The sequence below is a fragment of the Bos javanicus genome, chromosome 22 (assembly GCF_032452875.1).
Source record: "Bos javanicus breed banteng chromosome 22, ARS-OSU_banteng_1.0, whole genome shotgun sequence".
In the NCBI taxonomy this organism is placed as follows: Eukaryota; Metazoa; Chordata; class Mammalia; order Artiodactyla; family Bovidae; genus Bos; species Bos javanicus.
Genome location: NC_083889.1, coordinates 25,219,922 through 25,245,186, shown reverse-complemented (window position 1 = coordinate 25,245,186; position 25,265 = coordinate 25,219,922). Strand labels below are relative to the sequence as shown.

Sequence of the window (25,265 nt, the reverse complement as noted above, 5' to 3'; positions counted from 1 at the left end):
GATGCTTTTGAACTGTGGTGCTGGAGAAGACTCTTGAGAGTCCCTTGGACTGCAAGGATATCCAACTAGTCCATTCTGAAGGAGATCAGCCCTGGGATTTCTTTGGAAGGAATGATGCTAAAGCTGAAACTCCAGTACTTTGGCCACCTCATGCGAAGAGTTGACTCACTGTAAAAGACTCTAATGCTGGGAGGGATTAGGGGCAGGAGAAGGGGACGACAGAGGATGAGATGGCTGGATGGCATCACTGACTCGATGACCTGAGTCTGAGTGAACTCCGGGAGTTGGTGATGGACAGGGAGGCCTGGCGTGCTTCGATTCATGGGGTCACAAAGAGTCGGACACAACTGAGCAACTGAACTGACTGAGATACATTTTAATATTCAAAAGTGTTATATAAATATAAGATACTTTTCTTAACTCCAGCAAATTTGTAGCATCAGTGTTCAAACATACAACACTTTCTAAGTGATGGTTGTTGGAGGTATATGTAACTGTAACAAACATTTAACTGTACATGAATTCATTTTAGATATGAGTTTCTAAGTAATTTCTAATAGTTATTGATTTAAAATCCCAGGTCATGCTTTTGAAAACTTTCTACATCAGGCAATGTTCATTTATATAAAATATACTTTGTTTTCTTTCTTTAATTTTTTATCATTGCTTTTATTAAATAGTCAATTCCTTTGGTCAGGAAAAAAAAACTTCTTTAATATGGAATTTATAAATTGGTTTAAAAGGCCAAAACTTAATTTTTAGCGTGACTTATCTATTAAATATTCTGTCTTCTCTCTCTTCTCTTTACTTAATGAAAAAGCCAATTGCAAAATAAGAAGATTGATTAGTAACAATAATTTTGGTGTTCTAGTAATAAAAACCTTTTCTGAATTCCAATTTTTGTAAAAGTCACTGATTCTATTTCAAGGCTAATTTACAATTCAGTGTCTAATAATGACAGAGATTTAATTGGAGCAGATGAATCCCCTACCCTCATACCCACCATCAGGATTCACAAGCACTCTGATGAATAGCTAATGCTGTGAAAACCTTACCATCTCCAACTATTTTCTAGCCTGGGAAACATGATTTTCTCTATGCAGGCCAAACTCACATTGCCCAAGAGTTAAGGCTCCTAAAAACCCTCAATCAATTACAGTTCAGGAAATGATAAATACTCTTCTGCACTTCTCAATTGGGATAATTGAACACTGCCCGGGCAATGGCTGGAGAAGGCAATAGCAACCCACTCCAGTCCTCTTGCCTGGAAAATCCCATGGACAGAGGAGCCTGGTGGGCCTCAGTCCATGGGGTCGCTAAGAGTCGGACAAGACTGAGCAACTTCACTTTCACTTTTCACTTTCATGCATTGGAGAAGGAAATGGCAACCCACTCCAGTGTTCTTGCCTGGAGAATCCCAGGGGCGGCGGAGCCTGGTGGGCTGCCATCTATGGGGTTGCACAATCGGATATGACTGAAGCGACTTAGCAGCAGCAGCAGCAGGGCAATGGCAGAGTGACTGAGATCCAGTTGATCACACTGACAGCTGGCCTGATAATAAACTTTCACTGGTTTATTCTCTTCTGAGTAAGCTCCTTTCCATCCCACATTTCTTAGTATCACTCTCCAACCAAACTTTTTGCATTCAAGTCCTTGAAACTCAGAAAAAAAAGTACTGTTGATAAATAAATGACTTCACCTTTGTGAAAAGATGCATACACAGGGTACTCTCTGCCTCTCTGCGTCAACATACCCATCATTTTATCTTTCTCTAAACTGGTTTACAAGAGCTGTTATAAACTCAGCTTAGAGTTGAGGGGGGAATGAATCCTTTCTTAATTAATTTATTATTAAGCTAATTATTAAAACTTTATCTCAAGAGGTTCATTGAATGTAAATAATAAATTGAAGTCACAGACTATAAAGAATAGAAAAGGAATTGAGAACTCTTTTTTTTTTTTTTTTCCAATTGGGAGGGACCCTTTAACATTAGAAGCAGACCCTTGAGATGTTCTATAAAGCTAAGTTCTGTTAAAGTCTGCATTGCTATATCCTATGTGATAAAAGTTCCTGACACTTAGCAGTTGTGTCTTGCCATTCTACCTGTGAATGGTAGGTCTGCAGAAGAGATGGGGCCCTATAATATGCATTCTAGAAATTTAGCACTTGAACTCAGAAGTAGGTGGAGTGTGAAGTATCTGCCACTAGTCACATAAATGCTGATAGTCATGTCTCATACCCAATTCTGCCCTAGGAAATGGGGTACACAAAAGGAGGATCTTGTTGGTGCTGCTGGGAGCTGTGTGCAAGCTTTCAAAGGCACAATTAGTTCTTCAGAGTCTAATCAAAGGCTGCTTAGGGGGTTGTTCTCCTTGAATTAATGGGAGTATGAGTGTTCAATGAGGGAGATTAGCCCCAGAAGACAGGGAAGCAAATTAAACCTTTATGTTGATTTGAATTGGAAGTGAATAAAGCTTGCCTGCTCACTTAACTCAAGTGAAGTTAACAGGCAAGGATGAATGAAGACTTAACTTCTCTGTGTGGCAAAGAAGACCTCAGGGCACTTTGCACCCGGAAACCTCCTGAGACAGAGCTGAGATGGAGGTGGCCATTCATCATGCTCTGGGGTGATGGGAATTTTCAGTAAATGCTGTATCAATGTAGTTAAATCTTCCCAGAACCAATAAAAATGTCCTTTGCCTTTTCCACCCTCTATTACAAGTAATTGCTATTCATCTAGTTATGGATATCTTGGAAGTAGTCACAGAGTACTTGGAGTGCCTGGGGGATGAAATGTTCGAAGGAAAAATGTAGCCATATATCATTGGCATTCATGAGAAAATTCACATTAGATGTTTGAACGGCAGGTGCCCAGGAGGCAATAGAGAAATCAGGAACAATATTGTGCCAAAAATACCATTCTGACTGGGGACATGAGGGAGTTTATGTCAAGTGGACTGAAGGAAAGCTATTTGGAAAGAAGAGATGTATGTGATTTTCTGTATGCATTTAGTTTATTTATATGTGTACATCCCTTGAAAAACTAGTGTGTTCTGGGAATTGACAAGCAAATTGGGCCTGAAACTTTTGAAATATGCAGCTGTGCTTATAGATCTTTTACTTTTAAATCTCTGAATAACATCTTGCAACATGATCAATATGTTTTCAACTTCATATCATTTTAAAATCTATTTGCAACCCGTAAGACAAAAAACGTGTTGCGACCATGTACCACTTTACACTTGGGAGGCCAAGTTTAAGCCAGCGGGGATTCAGATGCAAAATCCAGTCCCTGCCTTTTTCTGAATATACACCTCTTCTGGAGGCCTAAGGGTGTGTTGTTTCAATGATAATATACTAGACATACAAGCTAAAGAAGATGTTAAAAGGAGGAGAGGTGATAGCATTCTTGCCTGGAGTCACTTTAGTGAAAAAGAGTTCTTCTTTCACTTAATTCCTCATTCTAGACTGTTTGAATTATAGTTACTTGAAGGCAGTCCAGGGTAAGCCTACCTAATTCTCTTCATTCCTCTTATTTAAAAGGTCTAATGTATAACCTTTCAAGGAGATTGTACTAGATTCTATAAGGTAACAAAGAGAATAATATTTCTAAAATTTATCATCACTTCTGAATGGCTTTTTGCATGTGTGTGTACTCAGTTGCTAAGTCCTGTCCAACATTTTGCCACCCCCATGGAATGTAACTCACCAGGCTCCTCTGCTCATTACAGCCCTGAAATACATTTAACTGATAAATAGCGATCAATCACGCATTCACTCTGTGGATTAGCGTAACTTAATTTCTCTTGTGTATAAGGACACACACACACTCACACACATGATACTAAAAAATAGACTGTGCAAAATGCATTATGGGAAAGCAGGTGTACCTTAAATCTTTTATTCATTTCTTCATTAAATATAAACTGATTAAAAGTTGAAATTGAAAGCATTTGAAGATATGATCAAAATCTTCATGGGATAAAGGTCATTGCATCTTGGCCAAATACTAAAATTAGAGAATTCTAGGAAGATGGACCAGCATAATCAAAGACAGAGGCATCCTTGAAAATGACTGATCTTTTAAGTGTGATTGTTTTGTACTTAATAATGTTAATAATGTCAATAATGACAATAATAATAGCAGCTATTATTTAGTGTGCTCTGGCCTCATGTGAAATACTGTTCTAAGCAGTTTATTTGAATTAACTTATCCTCACCTCAAACATGAAAAGTAGCTACTGTTATTATCCCCATTTTAGTGAATGAAGTCGCTCAGTCGTGTCCGACTCTTAGCAACCCCATGGACTGTAGCCTACCAGGCTCCTCAGTCCATGGGATTTTCCAGGCAAGAGTACTGGAGTGGGTTGCCATTTCCTTCTCCAGGGGATCTTCTCTACCTAGGGATTGAACCTGGGTCTCCGCATTGCAGGCAGATGCTTTACCGTCTGCGCCACTGCTGATGAGGAAATGAAAGCACAGAGGAGTTAGGTAACCTGTTATCAAATTGCTGAGTGAGAAGCAGAGGCTGGATTGAAACGAGGTAACTTGGCTACATAGCATGGACTCTCTGTTACCAATGTTTCCTCTTAAAAAGCTCACAGAGCCACCAGGTCAATGACTGTGTTGTCCTTTCAATTTCCCTTCAGACTGAATTCACTAAAATTATGTGACTGGTTACAGGCAGTGGTGGGCTGTCTCTGATCTCTTTGGATGCCTGATCCAGCAACATTTTCATGGGGCCACTCTGCCCATTGGGAAGCTCTGCCGAAGACATTACTCTTCCCTCTAAGAGTGGTTTTCACATCTCCCCCACTGTTTACAACTCGTAATACTCTTATCAAGATCTGGATATAAATTAGAAGCACAGTTTCATCCCAAGTCACCCAAACTTAGAGGGTGGAAAATTTAAAACAATGCTTTTAAAACAGTATGCACATTTTAGCCTGGCTGGCTCCAAAAGTTAGTTAATCGGTCAGAGCTTCACTTTTTGTTTTTCTTGATGATTTAAAAAAACAAAATGAGACATTTTGTTTGAGAAAGTACCTTTCAGACTATAATCCACTTTACAAAAGTGGGATACTATTTACATAAACATGAGATCCAGGTACTGGAAGGTAGTTTAAGTCCTGTTAGTAAGAAGGCAGGAGACAGGCATGGATTGGGGTAAATCTGAGATAATATTGTAATACTCTGCCCTTGGAGGATTGTATCATCAGACCAGCAGGCAATTTTTACATATATATATATACATACATACACACACACACACACATATATATACACGTACATACACACACACATATATAGCTTGCAAATGCCATCATCAAAGGCTAAAGAATGGGCAAAGGGTTGGGAATGTCTGTCCCCCATGTTCCAGGCCACAGCATCTTTGCTCTTGGGGACCATGTATTTAGCAAGGGTAACACACTCTCCACAAAAAGCTTAATTTCTGAAATTTCTGAAATTTCAAAAAGCCAGGGAATGGGCACTTAAGAGACTAAGGTGCAATGCCATTCCTTGTTTGTCAAATGAGTTGTCTTTTTCTCTCTCCTTTTTATTTTTATTATTTTACAAATTCTAGCCTCTCAATAGCAGAGGAATTTCCCAGAGTTTTACAGCAACAGTGTTGACAGGCAACTGCCTTTCCCTCCTGAGTTGACTCCTATTTCTGTGAGGTCAGGACTGCCAGTGGGAGCACATATCAGGGGACAGGTTGATGGAAGAGAAGGCAAAAGGTCCTATTGTCCAGGGGCTGGGGACCATGAACTTTAGCCAAAGGGAACAGAATGGAATCAGTGTACGTCCTGCTTTGAGTGCTCACTATATTTTTCCCTCTCCTTCCTTAATGGATAGCATTGGAAGAAAGGGTGTTGCTTCTCAGCAAAGAGCTTACAATTGCTTAGATTTAATGTGTTCATAATAATATGTATATTTTCATAATTCTTTCCAGATAGGACAGAGAATTCACAAGTCCATGCATTTCAAAAAAGATAAGCTATTGTGTGTGATCAGAAAATAACTGATTGGCATGAAAGTGATTAAAATCTAGCCAGTTTCCCTGATCAGCTATGCAGGAATGAGAAACATTAATCATTTAATCCCTTATGTGTATCGTGAGTTTCTTTCCATTTAAAGAGCTCTTTTAAATCCTTGATTTAGTTGATCCTTATAAAAATTTGGAGGAGTCAGTAGGACAGATATTACGGTCCCAATACTCGCAACCTAAGATCAGAGGTTACAAGTCTTAGATTACATTGCTAGCTGTTGGCAGAGCTGGGATTTTAATATCATTGCATTTCTGGTCCAGGGCTCTTTTCCTTCTAGGTTTTCCTGGACTGTGTTCCATAGAGCATCAATTCACTGTAGGATAAGCACTGCAGAAAATAGAGTCCCAGGATCATAGAAGTCTAAGAACAGTATACACTATACCCTTCCCCTTAGATTCTATAATGGACATTAGAAGAATAGAGACACTGAGAAACCCTGCAGGGAAGAGCTTGTTCACCTTATTTAAGCTTGCATTTTGCATTGTATTTGACTACATGCTGTCTTTTTTTCCCCCTTAAGTCTAAAAATGACACTGGCAAACCTTGCAGAGTGCCGTCCGTATAGCTTCATGACAGTTCAGGTTATTCACAGTGAAGGTGGAATCTTCCCTTTGCAACTCTGATAGGAAGAAATCTTTCCTATCAGAAATATGTTTGCTCAGAAACTTGAATCAAATCTCCCAGGATCAGCTTTAGGCAAAATTGTAACATCTGTAAGATTAGCCATTGTGGAGGCAAGTCAAGGTTTAGGATTAGAACAGGTAGTGGTCAGATGAGGGACTTTTGCCACTTATTAGCTGGCAACGCTTTATCCAGTTTCTTACACGTCCAAGCTTTAGTGTCCTCACCCGTAAAATGAGAGCAATCATTTTACACATGTGATAGGACTGCTGGAAAGATTAAATGAGACAGTGTACATGCAATCCTTGACATAGAGCATGGTGTGAGGGCGGAAGCCCTAGAGCCTGGTATTGGTCAGTATTCAAAAACTGATATTATTAATACTATAGCTATTAACGTGCCCTTTCAGACAGCCTGCTGATCTCCCAGTCATTCTCTTCCACCTCCTATTTTTCTGTCCTGTCATATAGTCCAAAAGGACTGCTTCCAGATGTCTCACGTAGCTGATGTAGGACACAGATGGCAAATACGCTGCCTTCAGAGACTAGGCAGGTGATACAAGACTGTAGTGGCTTGGATCTTAGACAAACTGGGTCTGATTGTCTAAACTAAGGCAAATACCATTAAAGGGTCAAATACTCCTGATGCTTGTTGTTGTTAATGTCTTTTTAAAGATGCTGTTTGTATATAGAAATGTGAACTCAGTGATGCCAAGTCTTCAGATACATAAAGAAAAACCAGAATGTTCATTGTTATTTCAGTTTCCCAACTTTCAAATATTCTTCTGGGGGAATCCAGCTTTTGGACCACCACTTAATGACTCCTGGTACAGAGGATTTTCAGCTTCTTGCTCTTTATATAAATAAAAAGCTACAAGTTTAGAAGGGCTTAAGAGGTCATCTAGTTTAACCTTCTACTCAATGCCGAATTGTCCTCTATAATATCCCAGAGAATTTGTCATCTAGCTGTTCCTTCTATACGCCTAGTCATGATGAATGTGACATCTCATGGAGAAAGCACTTTTACTCTTTACATGCACAATCTCATTGAAGCCTTATATAAACCTCATGCAGTAGATAGTACTTTTTTCATTGTAATTATCATAAAACTGAGGCTCAGATAGGGTATTTCACTTCCTCTAAAGTCACAAAGCTATTAAGTGTCTGTAGGTTTTGAGATACAAACCCAGAATGTCTAGGTTTCAAAGCCAGTGCACTTAAACACTGGATAAACAATTCTACTTGTTAAAATGCTCTGGGCTGATATTAAGCTGAAATTTGCTGCCCTGAAATGTCTACCCTTTGGTCCCAGTTCTGGTCTCCTGAGACACAAATAATAAGTCTAATCCTTCTTCCACAAGACAGCCCTTCAAATATTTGAAGATGGCTCTTCTCTGCCTACTAAATCCTCTCTTCCCCGGGCTAAACATACTCATTTCTCTCCACTGACCCTCACAAGCTCCCAGCCACTTCATCATCCTCACCCTGCTCCCTAGGAGAGGCTTTCAATTTGTCAAAATTCCTCTTAAACCATGATGCTCAGGAGAGAATACAATCCCTCTATGTGGTTACACAAGTTCAGGTGAGGGTTAAGGCAGAAGTTGCACCTCCCTTGTTTTGAACAATATGCTTTTATTAATGCAACCTCAGTTACATCTGATTTTGGCAATTGTGTCAAAATATAAGCCACTACTGAACGCTGACCTTAAAATTACCCCATGCTGCATTTATTTTTTAATTTGAAATTATAAAGTCACTTTTCCCCACTCCACATTCCTATTCTGAATAAGTAGATCAGTTTTAAAACCCAAGACTTAATATATATTTTCTTAAATACCATCTTATTAGATTAGATATAGTTTTGAACTATACCAATCTGTTTTGCTTGTTTTGCTTTAATTTGACAAGTTTAGTTTAGTAAAGCAGGAAAAAAGAAAACTTTCCCCACAGTCCAGTTTTTCTTAATTAAGCACATAAAGAAATAATTTTTCCCTCTAATGCTCTATTACTACACCCAAATAAGCTTATTAATATTTCCCTCAAACAAAAGAAAGTACTTCACGCACATAGTAGTTTCAATAGTATCTTGTTATAAATGTTCTTGCTTTGTTTAGTTCTTTTTTTTTTAACTTTGAAATATATGAAGGAGCAAAAAGAGTAAAAGAGAAGAAAACCAGCTTCTTGTTAAACTTATGCATATGCATATAAACTTATGCATAGATATCCTATCAGTTCAGTTCAGTTGCTGAGTTGTGTCCAACTCTTTGCAGCCCCATGGACTGCAGCACGCCAGGCCTCCCTTTCCATCACCAGCTCCCAGAGTTTACTCAAACTCATGTCCATTGAATCAGTGATGCCATCCAATCATCTCATCCTCTGCCATTACCTTCTCCTCCCACCTTCAATCTTTCCCAGGGTCTTTTCAAATGAGTCAGGTCTTCTCATCAGGTGGCCAAAATATTGTAGTTTCAGCTTCAACATCAGTCCTTGCAAAGAATATTCAGGACTGATCTCCTTTAGGATGGACTGGTTGGATCTCCTTGCTGTCCAAGGGATGCTCAAAAGTCTTTTCCAACACCACAGTTCAAAAGCATCAATTCTTTGGCGCTCAGCTTTCTTCACAGTCCAACTCTCACATCCATACATGACTATTGGAAAAACCATAGCTTTGACTAGATGGACCTTTGTTGGCAAAATAATGTCTCTGCTTTTTAATATGCTATCTAGGTTGGTCATAACTTTCCTTCCAAGGAGTAAGCGTCTTTTAATTTCATGGCTGCCATCACCATCTGCAGTGATTTTGGAGCCCAAAAGAATAAAGTCTGACACTGTTTCCTCTGTTTCCCCATCTATTTCCCATGAGGTGATGGGACCAGATGCCATGATCTTTGTTTTCTGAATGTTGAGCTTTAAGCCAACTTTTTCACTCTCCTCTTTCACTTTCATCAAGAGGCTTTTGAGTTCCTCTTCACTTTCTGCCATAAGGGTGGTGTCACCTGCATATCTGAGGTTATTGATATATCTCTCGGCAATCTTGATTCCAGCTCATGCTTCTTCCAGCCCAGCGTTTCTCATGATGTACTCTGCATAGAAGTTAAATAAGCAAGGTGACAATATACAGCCTTGACGTAGTCCTTTTCCTATTTGGAACCAGTCTGTTGTTCCATGTCCAGTTCTAACTGTTGCTTCCTGACCTGCATATAGGTTTCTCAAAAGGCAGGTCAGGTGGTCTGCTATTCCCATCTCTTTCAGAATTTTCCACAGTTTATTGTGATCCACACAGTTAAAGGCTTTGTCATAGTCAATAACACACAAATAGATGTTTTTCTGGAACTCTCTTGCTTTTTCCATGATCCAGTGGATGCTGGCAATTTAATCTCTGGTTCCTTTGCCTTTTCTAAATCCAGCTTGAACATCTGGAAGTTCACAGTTCACATACTGCTTAAGCCTGGCTTGGAAAATTTTGAGCATTACTTTACTAGCGTGTGAGATGTGTGCAATTGTAGGGTAGTTTGAGCATTCTTTGGCATTGCCTTTCTTTGGGATTGGAATGAAAACTGACCCTTTCCAGTCCTGTGGCCACTGCTGAGTTTTCCAAATTTGCTGGCATATTGAGTGCAGCATCATCTTTCAGGATTTGAAATAGCTCAACTGGAATTCCATCACCTCCACTAGCTTTGTATGTAGTGATGCTTCCTAAGGCCCACTTGACTTCACATTCCAGGATGTCTGGCTCTAGGTGAGTGATCACACCATTGTGATTATCTTGGTCGTGAAGATCTTTTTTGTACAGTTCTTCTGTGTATTCTTGCCACCTCTTCTTAATATCTTCTGCTTCTGTTAAGTCCATATCATTTCTGTCCTTTATTGAGCCTATCTTTACATGAAATATTCCCATGGTATCTCTAATTTTCTTGAAGGTTATTGATACTTCTCCCAGAAATTTTGATTCTAGCTTGTACATAATGGTATATCATATATGTAAATATTTATTGGTAGCAAAATTCAGAGATATTTGGATTAAAAAGAATGAAACAAATGATTACACTCCATTTGTTTTAATCAAGATGTTTCTGAGTTTTGCTGCCTTATATATTCACTATCCATATATTCACTATCCCTCCCAGCTTCCTGACATTGCAGAAATTAATCAAATATTCAGTAGGCTTGGGTTAATAACTTCCCACTAGAAACTTCTCTCTGTGCCATTCTTTAGACAGAGGTTGGCAAACTGTGGCCTTGGATTAAATGCTATATTTCATTACTCTTTTATAAATAAAGTTTTATTAGAACACAGCTACTCCCATTTGTTAATATCTTGTCTATATAGCCACTTTTGCACTACAACAGTCCTGTTTCCTAGTGGCAACAGAGGCCAAATAATCTACAAAAGTGAAAGCTGTTTCCTATTTGATTCCTTACAGAAAAAGTTTCCCAACTTCTGCTTTGGTGGCTGGTTAGCAATCAATACATCTTATTATTCAACTCATTACTGAGAACTGAAACTTGTGTAATTTCCTATCTGTATGTTAAATTACACTGAAAGCAAAAGTAATTTAGTTATTTGCTTCAGAAAGTATTCACTTCTATAGGATAAAACTTTCATTTCAAGGCCAACATCAACACCTACAACAAGAGTCTTACCTCACTGCACCCATCCATCTATAGTTATTACACCATGTGCTCTGCCTATTTCTAGTCAGTTCCTCCTTTTGCAAGATCAACCTTCAAGTCACTCAGCTCAGGACATAAAATCCAATAAATATCACCCATAACTTTCCCTTCTGAGATAGTACTGATATTATGTCAAGTTATACTCTCCTTTTCTAAACTAAGCCTAGTAAACTTAGTTTTGCCTGAACAACAAACATTTCTGGTCACCATTTCGAACATGAGAGTTGACATTACAAATCCTCCAAACTACATTATCACCCACCCAGATCCTCTTATTCTGATCAAAAGAAACACGGAGAGCATTTCTATAAGATGTAATTACCTGCATTTTCAGTTAGGAAAACAGATTCACAGAGGCTGAACCTTTACTAAGGTGACATGCCCAGTGTCACAGATCAAGAGGGATGTACAGTAGGCAGGACTCTCTCTCAGGGATCTGCTCTCAGGTCTAATTCTAGGTCATAAACTTTATAGGAATATTTGCCTCTTTGAGGCCTCAGTTTCCTCACCTATGAAAGTGGTATCTATATACAAGTGGACCCTGATGTATTATGTTTCAAATTCAACTTTACTTGACTTAGATATTCTAGGTTAGCAGTAAACGGCAGGCTCCTCTCTTATGATACTGGGCAGTTATAGCTCCCAGTCAGTCACACCATCACATAAATAAACAACTGATACAATTACAACCTTTCTGTTTTTCATTTTTAGTACAGTATTCAACATATTACAAGAGATAGTCAACACTTTATTATTAAAGAGGCTTTGTGATAGATGATTTTACCCAACCGTAGGCTATGTATGTGTTCTGAGCATGTTTAAGGTAGCTTGGTAAAGCTGTGCTGCTCAGTAGGCTAAGTGTATTGAACACATTGTTGACATATTTTTCAACTTATGTTGGGGTTATTGGGACATAACCTCATTGTAAGTCAAGAAAGATCTGTATGTTCTTTCAGTTCTGAAATTAATTGGAAGTATGGTCTCTTATCAGTTAGAAAACTAATTTCTTCACACAGATCTCTTTCAGCAAGCACAAGGCATATGAGATAGACTGTATTGATGACTAAGTTAAGTTCTACAGCTTGGTTGCTCTAATCAGAAAACACGTAGAAATGATTCCAACTATTGTCATAACAAATGTATTTGCATGTATTCCATTCTGTTAACAACTTAACATGTCATCATGTCTCCTCTAAGGAAAGAAGGAATGTTTCTTCTCCCATTGCATTAATCACACTGTGCTATATCTTTCTACTAATCTATCATCTATTATGATTGCCTATTTTGAGAGTCGGCATAACAATTATCATAAGCGATAGCATTATATTATGAAAACATAGACTCTGATGGCATGATTTATCTTGCTACTTTGCCTGACTTAATGGGAGTTGGAGTTTCCCTAGTCTAAATCAGATTTTTAGATCATAAATATTTCAATTTTTAATTTATTATTGATTAGCTTGATAGTAAATAACTCCATGAATGCTGAGGTTGGAAATCTGTTTTAAAATTATTAAGCATCTTCCCTTCTATCTGGCCATAGATTGTTATCACAGTGAAATAAAACAGTAGGGCTACCTGAAGCAAATGGACTTGGGATTTTTAATTTATCTAATATAGTTAATTAACTGGTCAATTAAAAACAAAAGGGCAATTAGTGCTGAGCACATTTGTTTTGATGATGAACATGCCAACTGAAAATGGATCTTAATCTCTGCTACAAAATTCTGTAATGTCAAAGGAATGCTGCTGTAAATAGAGAAAGAATAAAGTCCCTTAAGAGTAATGCACTTGCAACAATGATTTCCTTTTATACTAAAGCAACACAATTGAGACACACAGAGAGAAACTGGCCAATATTTTAAGTAATATTCCTCCACTGCTCACTCTATTACCCTGCATTTACAGTGATCACCAAAGCCAGTTAGTAGTAGCTTCTTTTTCCTACTACCAAAGTGAGAAAATAATTTCAGTTAATGCAAAAGGGAGGAGGAGAAGGGGATGACAGAGGATGAGATGGTTGAATGGCATCACCAACTCAATGGGCATGAGTTTGAGCAAGCTCCAGAAGTTAGTGATGGACAGGGAAGCCTTGTGTGCTGCAGTCCATGGACTGCAGTCCCTGAGGTCGCAAAGAGTCGGACAGGACTGAGCAACTGAACTGAATGCAAAAGGGGTAAGAACTGTACAGGTACAATATGTAATAGACCTGAAGATTTCTATAAACTGTATATACTAATGAACATAATTCTTAATCACTCAAACTGGTGTCACATAGATATATCCACATATATTGAAGAGTATCAAATTTTTTTAGACAAGAATGACTACCCATGTTTTCCTTTTGTCATTCAATGAGATGTGTCTTGGGCGTTCTTTGTAGCTTATAAGTTTAATCATTGAATCAAGCACAATCCTTCATAAGCCCCTTTCAAAGGTTTGTTTCAAACTGTACGTGCACATACACACGCCATTTTATTTAACCATATGTCACCAGTCCTCAGTGCAAAGAGAAGTCAGAAAGCTCTTTTGTAAAAGATAAAGATCAGGGATGCATTCCATCTCTCTTTTGGTTACACCCATTGCTTCCCATGTCTGTTGGGCACACCACAGTTTAACGTGGCAACAACCTCCCAGAATTACTCTATTGCCTAAAGTCTAGCCAATGCTTCCTAGTCAATCCCAGTTTACTAGCCTTTGTATCACACTCATAGACAGTTGAATGGTTTCATGGCAAGAAATAGATTCAGTGATCGCTTTCTACTTTTTTAAAAATTGACTTATCTGAGTGAAACTAAAGGACTATTTGTGTTGTGTGGGTTAAAAACAGTCTTTGGGGGACTTTCCTGGTTGCCCAGTAGTTAAGAATCTGCCTACCAATGCAGGGGATGTGAATTCAATCCCTGATCAGGGAACTAAGATTCCACATGCCAGGGAGCAACTAAGTCCACAAGCCACAACTACAGAGCCCATGTGCTCTGAAGCCTGTGCCCCACAACTAGAGAGAAGTCCGAGTGCCACAAAGAAGGAAACTGCATGCCACAACTAAGACCTGATACAACCAAAAATAAAATAAGTAAATAAATATTTTTTAAAAAGAAAAAGAAGAACCATCTTTAGGCACAACCTCACAGTCACAACAATCATCTCTTAATTCTTCTCTCATCTACTTTCTAAGGTCAGATGATGATTGAAACACATGGTAAGAAGAGATCCTTCTAAAGATCTACTAAAGGCAAGATACAGTTCAGAGTTACTTCAAAATCAAGACCTATTTTTTTTTTCCTGCTAAACCTGTATAATTTTTGCTGAGCACATATACATGGAGTTAGAGAAACAGAGTTCCACATTTCTATACCTGAAATCCTTATAATCAAATGTTTTTTAGAGTTTAGAATGTATTAGATAAGAGATCAGCAACAGAACTTGCAGAAATTCTAAAGTTATAAAAGGTTGGACAGTCAAAATTTTCAGGTTTGGAGACCATATGGTTTCTGGCATATTCAATTTGCTTTTGTAGCACAAAAGCAATCATAGACAGTGCATGAATAACTAGGTATATTGCATTCCAGTGAAATTTTATTTACAAAAGCAGACAGAAGACTGAATTTGGTCAGCTGACTTCAGTTTTCTGACCTCTAGTCTTTAGAAAGGCAATGTGATGCAAATTTACGTGGATTTAGAATACCTTCAGTGGGCAACAACTCTGTCAACCACCAACACCGTGTTTAGCAGCAAAACCTAAGTATTCATGCTAATTTGGAAACAGACTAAACAATGTCACATTAATTCAGTGCAGGTTTTACCACAAAATTTAGTTTTGCCACTCAACTTACAAGGATATTTTAACTTTCAGAGATATTTTTTTTTTTTTTAATTTTGAGAAACTGATTGTGGACCGATACATACTCTTGTGTTGAAGTGTTTGAAATGTTTACTTTTGCCCTAAGGAATTTCAGGAGAGGAAAAAGAAACACATATGGTCTGGAGGAGATAAGTCTGTCCAGTAATAATAGAACAACAACCTTAGCAGGTGTGTTAGGAACCACGACACCTTTAAAAGATTGCATGGTTTATAAACCTCATCTAAAACAATGTGCTTATAATGCATTTTTGAAATTTTTTTTTTTTTAGAACTTCAGAAAGTTCTTTTAAGTTTAAACACAGGCCTCCTTTATTCTGCCTCAAGCAATCTTTAGGATTCTAAGAACCTAGAAATAATTCCTGTGGCTATTCTGTGTATCAGTGCCCAGCATAATTTTTCTCTACTGAATATATGTACCCCATTTTGCTGTGAGTAAATAACCAGACCCTTCTTATCTGGATTGTTCTGATTGAGCCAGTGTATTCTCCTTCCTCAGGTAATTTAAACTTTTACAAATGGAACTTTTACAAATGGCAAGTGATGCATAAATATTAGCTATTTAGGCTATCTTTATAAAGCACTGCTAAATAAACTATCCCCTGGGCTTTGCCCTCATTACAGGATGTTGATAAGCAATCAGATGGTAAAGGGCAATATTTGCTACAAAATTATACACCAGGTTAAATCAAACAATCTTAGATTATTAGAGCTAGAAGACATTTAAGGGTGATCTCTAGGTCGAAACCTTCAATTTTCATAAGAGGAAGCTGACAGTCATCGTTACTGTATATGAAACACCCAAAATTACTAAGCTGGTTAAGAGAAAGACCACACTATAAGCAGTGTCTTTAGATTTCCAGTTTAATCTTTTTCTTTATAATACTAGACTGGTTAGTTGTCAAATACAAACCAAACAAATACTGACTGAATACCCATGAGCTCTATATTACATACCAAACCATGTATTATGAGCTAGTATTGTATCTGGTTTTATCTTCAAGATAAGGTATGAAAATGCTGGCGATATAATGGAGTCTTTGATAAATACAATGCTCAAAGGGTATGCATCACGTCAGTTTGCTCTGGGGTCTTTAGGAAAAACATTATATTAATTCAGGATAAAAAATGAATATACTAGTCAGGTTTTTTGTTTGCAAGAGACAAAAATACAGCACAAATGATTAGACAAAACTTTGTCTTATTCATTCACATTGGAGAATTCCAGGTTTTAAACTTGGTGAGGCACTTCATCATTTCATGATATCAGGTGTGACTATAGGTTCTTTAGAACATAATAACACTCAGATACGTGAAGCAAAACTCTTGTTTCCTACATATCCAAATAAGAGAAGGAATACGCAGGGAAATGTCCCTAGGGACAGGATAAAAGCAAGCTGGGACTTAGGTGTGGACAAGATAAGAGCAGCAAATGAGATAGGGTTAGCTATATTTCGAGGGCTTCCATGGGATTATTTTGAATAATTCCATCAGCCTTAGGAAGAAGGGTCATTCTTGATTGTTAGGTAGCTAGAGATCTCTGAAAATTGGGTTTGTATGCACTATAATCCAGAAGTGTCAGAGCTTGAGAAGGGAAGAAATTGGGGCAGGGACTCGGTAAATTTTCTGCTAAGGGGCATTGATAGCTTTTAGCCATGCCTTCTAAACTGGGTGAAGATATGACTTGCAAAATGTTATATTACACTGGATCAACAGATTTAAGTCTTAGCATCTTAGTTTTTGTAATATCATTGACAAATCATTGGCTTTGTTGTCATTAGTTTGGCTTAGGCTACATCCCCCTTCTTTTACAAAACACTGTAGCCAGGGGAATGGATTCCTCATTGACACAGCCCTGGTCATATCTTCATCCCTGTAGCTAGGAGATGAAGGAAATCTCACTTTCATTATATGGACTGACGATGTATAGGAAGGTGGTTCCTCCAACAAAAAGGAAATAAATAGATAAATAAAATAAATACATGCATAAAGACAGAGTTTTTATCAGAAGAAGAGAAGAATGAATTGTTTGATTGGAGAAACTAATGATGTCCATCAAATAAGTTGGTAATTATAAGTTTTTACTTTCTACTCTACCCTTTCTATTCTCCATATCAGCCAGAATGATGTTAGTATCATGTAAATGTCCTGCTTCAAATCCTCAATTATGATTTGAAAGTGCAACATCCATATTTGTCAACATGGTCCATAGGCCTTGAATAGTTTAACCTCTTTGTCCTTCTCCAACCGTGTCTCATGCCACTGTTCTTCTGAATAGCACCGAAATCTCTTTAAGGTCTTTGAAAATGCACACTCAGTCCTGCTTCAGGACTTTTCACACTCCTTCCCTTTTGCTTAGACAGCTAGTAGTCTCCTTCCTCATTTTACCTACCTTAATCCCTGCTCTCCTACATGCCCTCCTCATGTGCATGCATGCACTTGCCTGGCTAAGAGCTTCTCGTTTTTCAAGTCTCAGTTCAAACACACTACTTGAGCATCACCTCATAGATCTCATAGATAGCACTTATCTTCTGCTAAGTATTACCATGTTTACCACATCTATCAGTGTGTGTGTGCTTGATTTTGCCGTTTTTCTTATAAAATGTAAGATCTCAAGGGTGAAATGAAGAGTTTTAGATTCATTACTAACACCAAGGTACCTGATGTCTGGCAGAGAGTAAATATAAATGAATAAATGTTTTTTGAAAAAATAGAAATGAATAAATAGGTATAGAGTATCAGTTCAGTTCAGTTCAGTTGCTCAGTCATGTCCGATTCTTTGCAACCCCATGATTGCAGCACGCCAGGCCTCCCTGTCCATCACCAGCTCCCGGAGTTCACTCACACTCATGTCCATCGAGTCAGTGATGCCATCCAGCCATCTCATCCTCTGTCGTCCCCTTCTCCTCCTGCCCCCAGTCCCTCCCAGCATCAGGGTCTTTTCCAATGAGTCAGCTCTTCGCATGAGGTGGCCAAAGTACTGGACTTTCAGCTTTAGCATCATTCCTTCCAAAGAACACCCAGGACTGATCTCCTTTAGAATGGACTGGTTGGATCTCCTTGCAGTCCAAGGGACTCTCAAGAGTCTTCTCCAACACCACAGTTCAAAAGCATCAATTCTTCAGCGCTCAGCTTTCTTCACAGTCCAACTTTCACATCCATACATGACCACGGTAAAAACCATAGCCTTGACTAGACAGACCTTTGTTGGCAAAGTAATGTCTCTGCTTTTGAATATGCTATCTAGGTTGGTCATAACTTTCCTTCCAAAGAATATAGAGTATAATTTCACTTAAATGTGAGATGTTAAGAGTTTGGAACTTCTGGTGTTAAAGAGAATGAAAGATGATGTAAGATATGAGAAAATTTCTGGAAGGACATTGTCAACTCAACATAGCATATTGATCTGAATACTGCTTATTTTCTTTTTGATTTTTATTCCTTGATTAAATCTGAAAGCATTTAATTTAGATTTTATAAAGACTTAGAATATAGTCAATGGTTTGTGTTTATGTCAAAGTAACTAGTAACAGAAAGAAATTAAAGATTTTTAAAATTTAAAAATATATCAGAAAATGATCAAAACTTTATTATTTACACTTAAAATCCACATACTTCCAAGAGATATTTGAAGTTGCAAGAAAATATATTTCCACTAGGTTAAAAGTTGTAAAGGGTCCTATCATTTGATATATAATGATTTTATCAAAATATGACCTAGATGAGTTCATTCTACACTTTTTTGAGATTATGAGCTTTATGAGCTGCTTACTAAATTTCACTTTTTGAATAAAGGCCAACCAAACTATTATCTTGATTTCATTTATCACCGGAAAGCTTAAATGTCAAAATAAAGAAAATTATGATGTTATTGAATAAAAAAAGTATATCTCACACTCTACACATAATATTTCCAGAAATTGAATTCTACAGAAGTTTTAGCAAAATATTAATTTTAGGTCTAGTAAAGATAATGCTTCTCAATGAGTATATTCTCAATAATACTGATTAAAAAACAATCCATGAAATGTGTAAAGTCACTGTTATATAAAAGATAAAGCAAAATTTTACCTTATTCCTAATGGTATAAAATAAAAAGTAAAAGACACCAACAGAATTGTGGGAGTTGATTTAATATGTCTTTAAACCTCTCTAACATTTTAAAAAGTCAAATTTAAAATTATACTCATGAAAGTTTTCTTCCACAAGAATACAATCAATTGAACTGCACTTCAGCCTATTAACTGCTATAGAAAATTTTATAGCAAATGTAATGTATATCTAAGGTATGAATTTAAATTATGGGAATATGAGCTGAAATTATGAAAACTTTGCAAATTATACATGCATGTAAAAAGTAGACTTTTAGGTTACCTTATTTAGATTAATAATATTTAAATATGAACTTGAGCCAGTATGCAACAATTTATATATATGTAAGAATATGTATATTTTTGCATTTGTCATTTCATGACAATTTTCTTTTTCTTTCAGACTCTTGAAATACTGACTGGAAGATAGACATTTTCTTTCCGGCTGATTGTATGGGAGAAATTTTGACTTTAGAAAGTGGAAATGAGGTTGCTATGGAAACTGGTAATTCTGATGTCACTCATAAACATTTCCGCAGGTAAAGTGTTCTATTATTATGAGTTCTGATTGATAATCTATTGGCATTTTATTTTTTCTACAGGTGAAGCAATTTTCAAATACATAATATAGGGTTGGCAAAAAAGTTCTTTCATGTTTTCCCATAACATCTTACAGAAAAACCCAGAAGAACTTTTTGTCCAATCTAATACTTACATTATTTAAATAACTAAATGATAAAATTTTAAAGGTAACCTCTATGGGTAATATAGAGTTTAATCCTTAAAAAAATGAATCAAGTGCCATTTTTAAACAGAACTAAGATGATTTCAGTTATAAATTGTCAAGTATGAAATGTTTATAGTAAAAGGACGTGATTAAGTAAATTTTGTCATCAAAAACAATGAAGAATAATTTTTTTGTTTCCTTTAGAGTGGTCTTTAAAAATTAAAATAGAAATATATTTTCTTCAAATTTGGAATTTGGTATGGATTAAAGCTATATTAGTATAGAAGATAAAGTAATATAGAGTGTCATATCAGAAGTAGAATACGTTTAGAGTTTTTTTCCTATCCATGTCAATGATACATTCTTTCATTCACCCTAAGTATGAAGTCTGTGTGTCAGATAGCTTTTGTCATGCAACAAACCATCACAAATCTGAATGGATGAAAATAACACATAACCATGTATTTAGTTGAAAAATATATAGATGGGCAATTTTAAGTAGGCTCAACTGGCCTATTCTTTTGATTTTGCCTGAGTGCTTTACATCTGTGGTTAAGCTACTGGGTCATCTGGGACCTGGCTAGTCTGGTAATAGAGACCACTGGGCTGTCTCTGCCCCGAACCAACTGTTCTTTTATCCTCTGTAAGTCTGTGGTCCTTCATATATGTCTGCTCAAAATTCCAAGAGAAATCAGAAGTAGGCAAGGTTTTTTAATGTTAAGACTTGCAACTGACACAATGCCGTTTCTGCTGCATTCTTTTAACCATTCCCAGTCACACTATCAGATTCAAGAAATATAAGAATATACTCCATCTCTTGATAGAAAAACAACAAAACTACACTGTAAAGGGGTATGGAAACAGTAAAGCAGATAATAGTGACTAACTTTGAATATAGTCAACCATAGTTCTACAAAGAACACAGAATTCTATTCTGAAATTTCAAGCTTACCTGTGTGAGTCACCACACAACATGAACACTGTCTCAGTCATCTAATTGTCAGAGCAGCTCTTCTATCAAAACATACTGCTTCCCACCAACTGTGGTAGTGCGTACTACCGAAGTTTCCCATATTCATACCAAAGCCCTAATATATTAGGAGTAACATAGGAACAAACACAGTAACACATGAGTCAGAGACATGGTAATTGTAAGATGCAAATATTCAAAAACAATTCTAAGAAGTGGAAACATTTCTAATTTTAAAAGGTATAAAAAGGTTAAAATATGCAAAACATAACCATTAGAATCAGAAAAACATGTAAATAAAGATATTTTTACTACTAGAGAATCCAGTGGCTAGAAGTGCTATCGTTGTGTTTATTCAAAGTTATTACATTATTTGGATTCATATCACTTCTAATTCTCTGTAACAAAGAATCAGAGTTAAATAATATTTTTTGTAATAGATGAAAACAAAACCAGAGTCATCAAAGTGCCCCCAAATTATACATATGTGAATACAAATTATATTCTTATCCTGCAGTTTCAGTTTCCTGTCAAAATTTTAGGTTAACATTTGCCCTTTAAATATCTATACTGAATCAGCACAGTATATCTAGAAGATCTTTTATGTTAAATTAAAATAAATTATTATTCTCAGACCACGTATCATCTGAGAGATCTTCCAATTCTGTTACGTCTTATTTTTCCAAGTTGGATGTGATTCAACATGTCCTTTTGCTTTATCCTAAAGCGAAAAATAATCATGTGTCCTTGGTGTACAATTTTCTTATGAAAGAACAGATTGTATCTTTTTTTTAAAACCACAGCTATTTAAATAAGATAATCTGAGCAACATTGCCACAGAGGTAAGAATGCTGATAATCATATAGACAGGAGAGCGTTGCTTTGAATCTGTTTGTTTTGTTTTGTTTTATTTTAAGATTTCATGGTCTATCTCCCCACTTGCAGATACTATATACTATGTTAGTTTAGAAAACTCAGTTCCCTAATGATGCAGTGCTATTTCTACACACACACACACACAAACATACACATATAATAACTTCTTATTTTCCAAAAATTGATTTTGATTCATTCTGAAAGACCAACAAATCTTTCACAATTATGTGCTTTTCCTTCCTATTTTTTACTGTTACAATCTTTTCAAAACAATGACTTTTTAATTCTCTCCAAACTTTAAATTAAAATTTAAAATTTTACCCTATCTCATCTCCTATTTGTTGTTGTTGTTAATTAACTGTATCTAACCCTATTACTATGGACATTGGCCTTTAAGTTTTTATGATGAACCATAATCTATCCAGGCATATGTTATGGTTCTGGAATATTTTTGAAATTATGGATATTTAAAATTTCTAGTATTCTATTTCAGTATTTTTTTAATATTATGAGACAACCATTTAATTAAGATACATGATTGCTAATTACGTGTGAAAGTCACTCAGTCATATCTGACTCATTGTAACTGCATGGACTATACATCCATGGGATTCTCCAGGCCAGAATACTGGAGACGGTAGCCATTCTCTTCAGGAGATCTTCTCAACCCAGGGATTGAATTCAGGTCTTCCACATTGCAGAGAGATTCCTTACCAGCTGAGACTTCAGGGTTTTTAATCACTTCATTAATGTGTGTGGTAGACTAAATAATTTTCCCATGGATACCTAGGACCTCGTATCTGGAACTTGTGACTTTCGCATTAAGTAGCAAAATGGATTTTGCAGATGGGATTAAGTTAAAGATCTTGAGATGGATAGACTATCCCGGAATAACTGCATAGGAAATCGAAATGCTCTTGTAAGATGGTGACAAAGGAAATTTGGCACAGAGCAGAACGCAATATAATGAAAGAGGAGAAAGAGACATCAGATCTTTGCTACCAACCTTAAATATATATAGGAAGGGACCATGAGCCAAGAAATGAAGCTCAAGAAACTAGAAAAGACAAGGAAAGAGGTATTTTGTCTTTGAAGAAAACATACATTGGTTTCCATCCTGTGAAATCCATTTTGGACTTGGGACTTCCAGAAATGTGAGAAAATATATGTGTGTTGTTCTAAATCACCAAGTTGTAATTTTTAGAGAACCCATAGGAAACTAATGTAATAAGTTTCTTCCTCACTAAACTTTAAGCTCCAGAAGAGCTGGCACTGTATGTTCCTGGCATGTGGTAGGGATTCAGTAAATAGTGTTAAATGAACAAATAAGTGAATTAGATTCAATGTTACTGGTCCTATTTGGATTATCATCAAGTAGAAAAATTTAAGTCATGAATTTCCCATGTTTTGATGTCTTGTCATAGAATTTTAGAGATGGAACTCTAGCAACATTTGAAAGTTTCAAACTATGCCCTACTTGAATGTGAACTTCATGAGAGCAAAGATTTCCATATGTTTTATTCTCTGCTGTTTCTCCATCCCCTAACAGATGGTTTGTAAATATTCCACTAAATTCAACAGATAGTTTTAGTACCTTAGATATGCCGAGCACTGAACTAGATGTTGACCTTCACAGTAAGAGGGCCATGGTCCCTGTATTCTTCAGCGTACAGCCTAAAAATGGAACTCAGCAAGTCAGCCAATAATTTCAATAGAGAAAGTATAGCTTGCTATTTGAATATCATAGTAGAGAGCATATAACATGGAAATGTTCTAAGAGGACATCTGTTTTTGTCAACCTCCAATCCATTTCTGCTTCCTCTGAAAAAATATATTAGATTTTCCTTAGCAAACCACTGTTTTCTATCAGTCTTTGTACTTGAAAGGAGAGTGACATAACTTCATAATCAGCCAATTGGTATATCCCATCCTCCTTCACCATAGTATTTGGTTCAGGAAATATTATATCTGAACAAATCCCTGAGCATTTGCTAAAATGAAACGACATAAAGTCATCACATTTGTGCTGTGGACAGCGGGGCCTGGTGGGCTGCCGTCTATGGGGTCGCACAGAGTTGGACACGACTGAAGCGACTTAGCAGCAGCAGCAGCAGTTGACTCATTGGAAAAGACCCTGATGCTGGGAAAGATTGATGGTAAAAGGAGAAGAGGGTGGCGGAGGCTGAGACAGTTAGATAGCACCACAGGAACAATGAATATGAATTTGAGCAAACTCAGGGTTATAGTAGAAGACAGAGAATCCTGGCATGCTACAGACCATGGGGTCACAGAGTTGGACACAACTTACCAACTGAGCAGCAACAACAGTTAGTACAAAGAGGTACCAGGGACTGCTCTGACAGAAAAATTGGCCTGGAAATGAAATTAACACAGACACAGAACAAACCAAGGGAATAATGGCACTATTTCTTCACTTTACCTTTGAAACTTTAAGTACCAGGTGTCTTTTTCCTATTTTATGCTAATTTCCATTGAAATTCTGTCCCTTGATGAAAAGAATCTTCTCTGATAAGGTCAAAATTGTTTTTAATGTAAATTAGTGATGATAAGTGAAGCTCTATTAGCAATAGAAATTCTTCGGGGATTAATGCCTACTCCCTGCTGGGCATGAGGAACACAGCAAATATGAAGATGAAGAAAAGGCACAATTTTTTTCCTGGAAGGATAAAAAGAGTCAAGAGGCTTTATATGGACTCAAGGCAAACCATTCAAATATCACAGTAATCCAAGTCTATGCCCCAACCACCAATGTCAAAGAACCTGAAGTTGAACAGTTCTGTGAAGACCTACAAGATCATTTAGAACTAACACCCCCAAAAGATATGATTTTCATCATAGGGGACTGGAATGCAAAAGTAGGAAGTCAAGAGATACCTGGAGTTACAGGCAAATTTGGGCTTGGAGTACGGAATGAAGCAGGGCAAAGATTAACAGAGTTTTGCTAAGAGAGCACACTAGTCATAACAAAACTCTCTTCCAAAAACACAAGAGACGACTCTACCCAAGGACATCCCTAGATGGTCTATACCGAAATCAGACTGATTATATTCTTTGCAGCCAAAGATAGAGAAGCTCTATACAGTTAGCAAAAACAAGACTGGGAGCTGAATGTGGCTCAGATCATGAACTCCTTATTGCCAAATTCAGACTTAAATTGAAGAATGTAGGGAAAACCAATAGACCATTCAAGTATGACCTAAATAAAATCCCTTAGGATTATACAGTGAAAGTGAAACATAGATTCAAGGGATTAGATCTGATAGACAGAGTGCCTAATGAACTATGGATGGAAATTGTACAAGAGGCAGTGGTCAAGACCACTCCCAAGAAAAAGAAATGCAAAAAGGCAAAATGGTTGTCTGAGGAGGCCTTAC

At 36.9% G+C, this 25,265-nt stretch overlaps 1 protein-coding gene across 1 annotated transcript in view; it reads left to right on the top strand.

Annotated features, from left to right (window-relative positions):
• CNTN6 (contactin 6) overlaps positions 1-25,265 on the top strand; it is a 319,039-nt gene that overhangs the window by 44,063 nt on the left and 249,711 nt on the right. The window contains exon 2 of the mRNA XM_061396383.1: positions 19,701-19,836. Coding sequence (XP_061252367.1) covers positions 19,782-19,836 — 55 coding nt within the window. The 5' untranslated portion in view covers positions 19,701-19,781. The remainder of the gene's footprint in view (positions 1-19,700; positions 19,837-25,265) is intronic.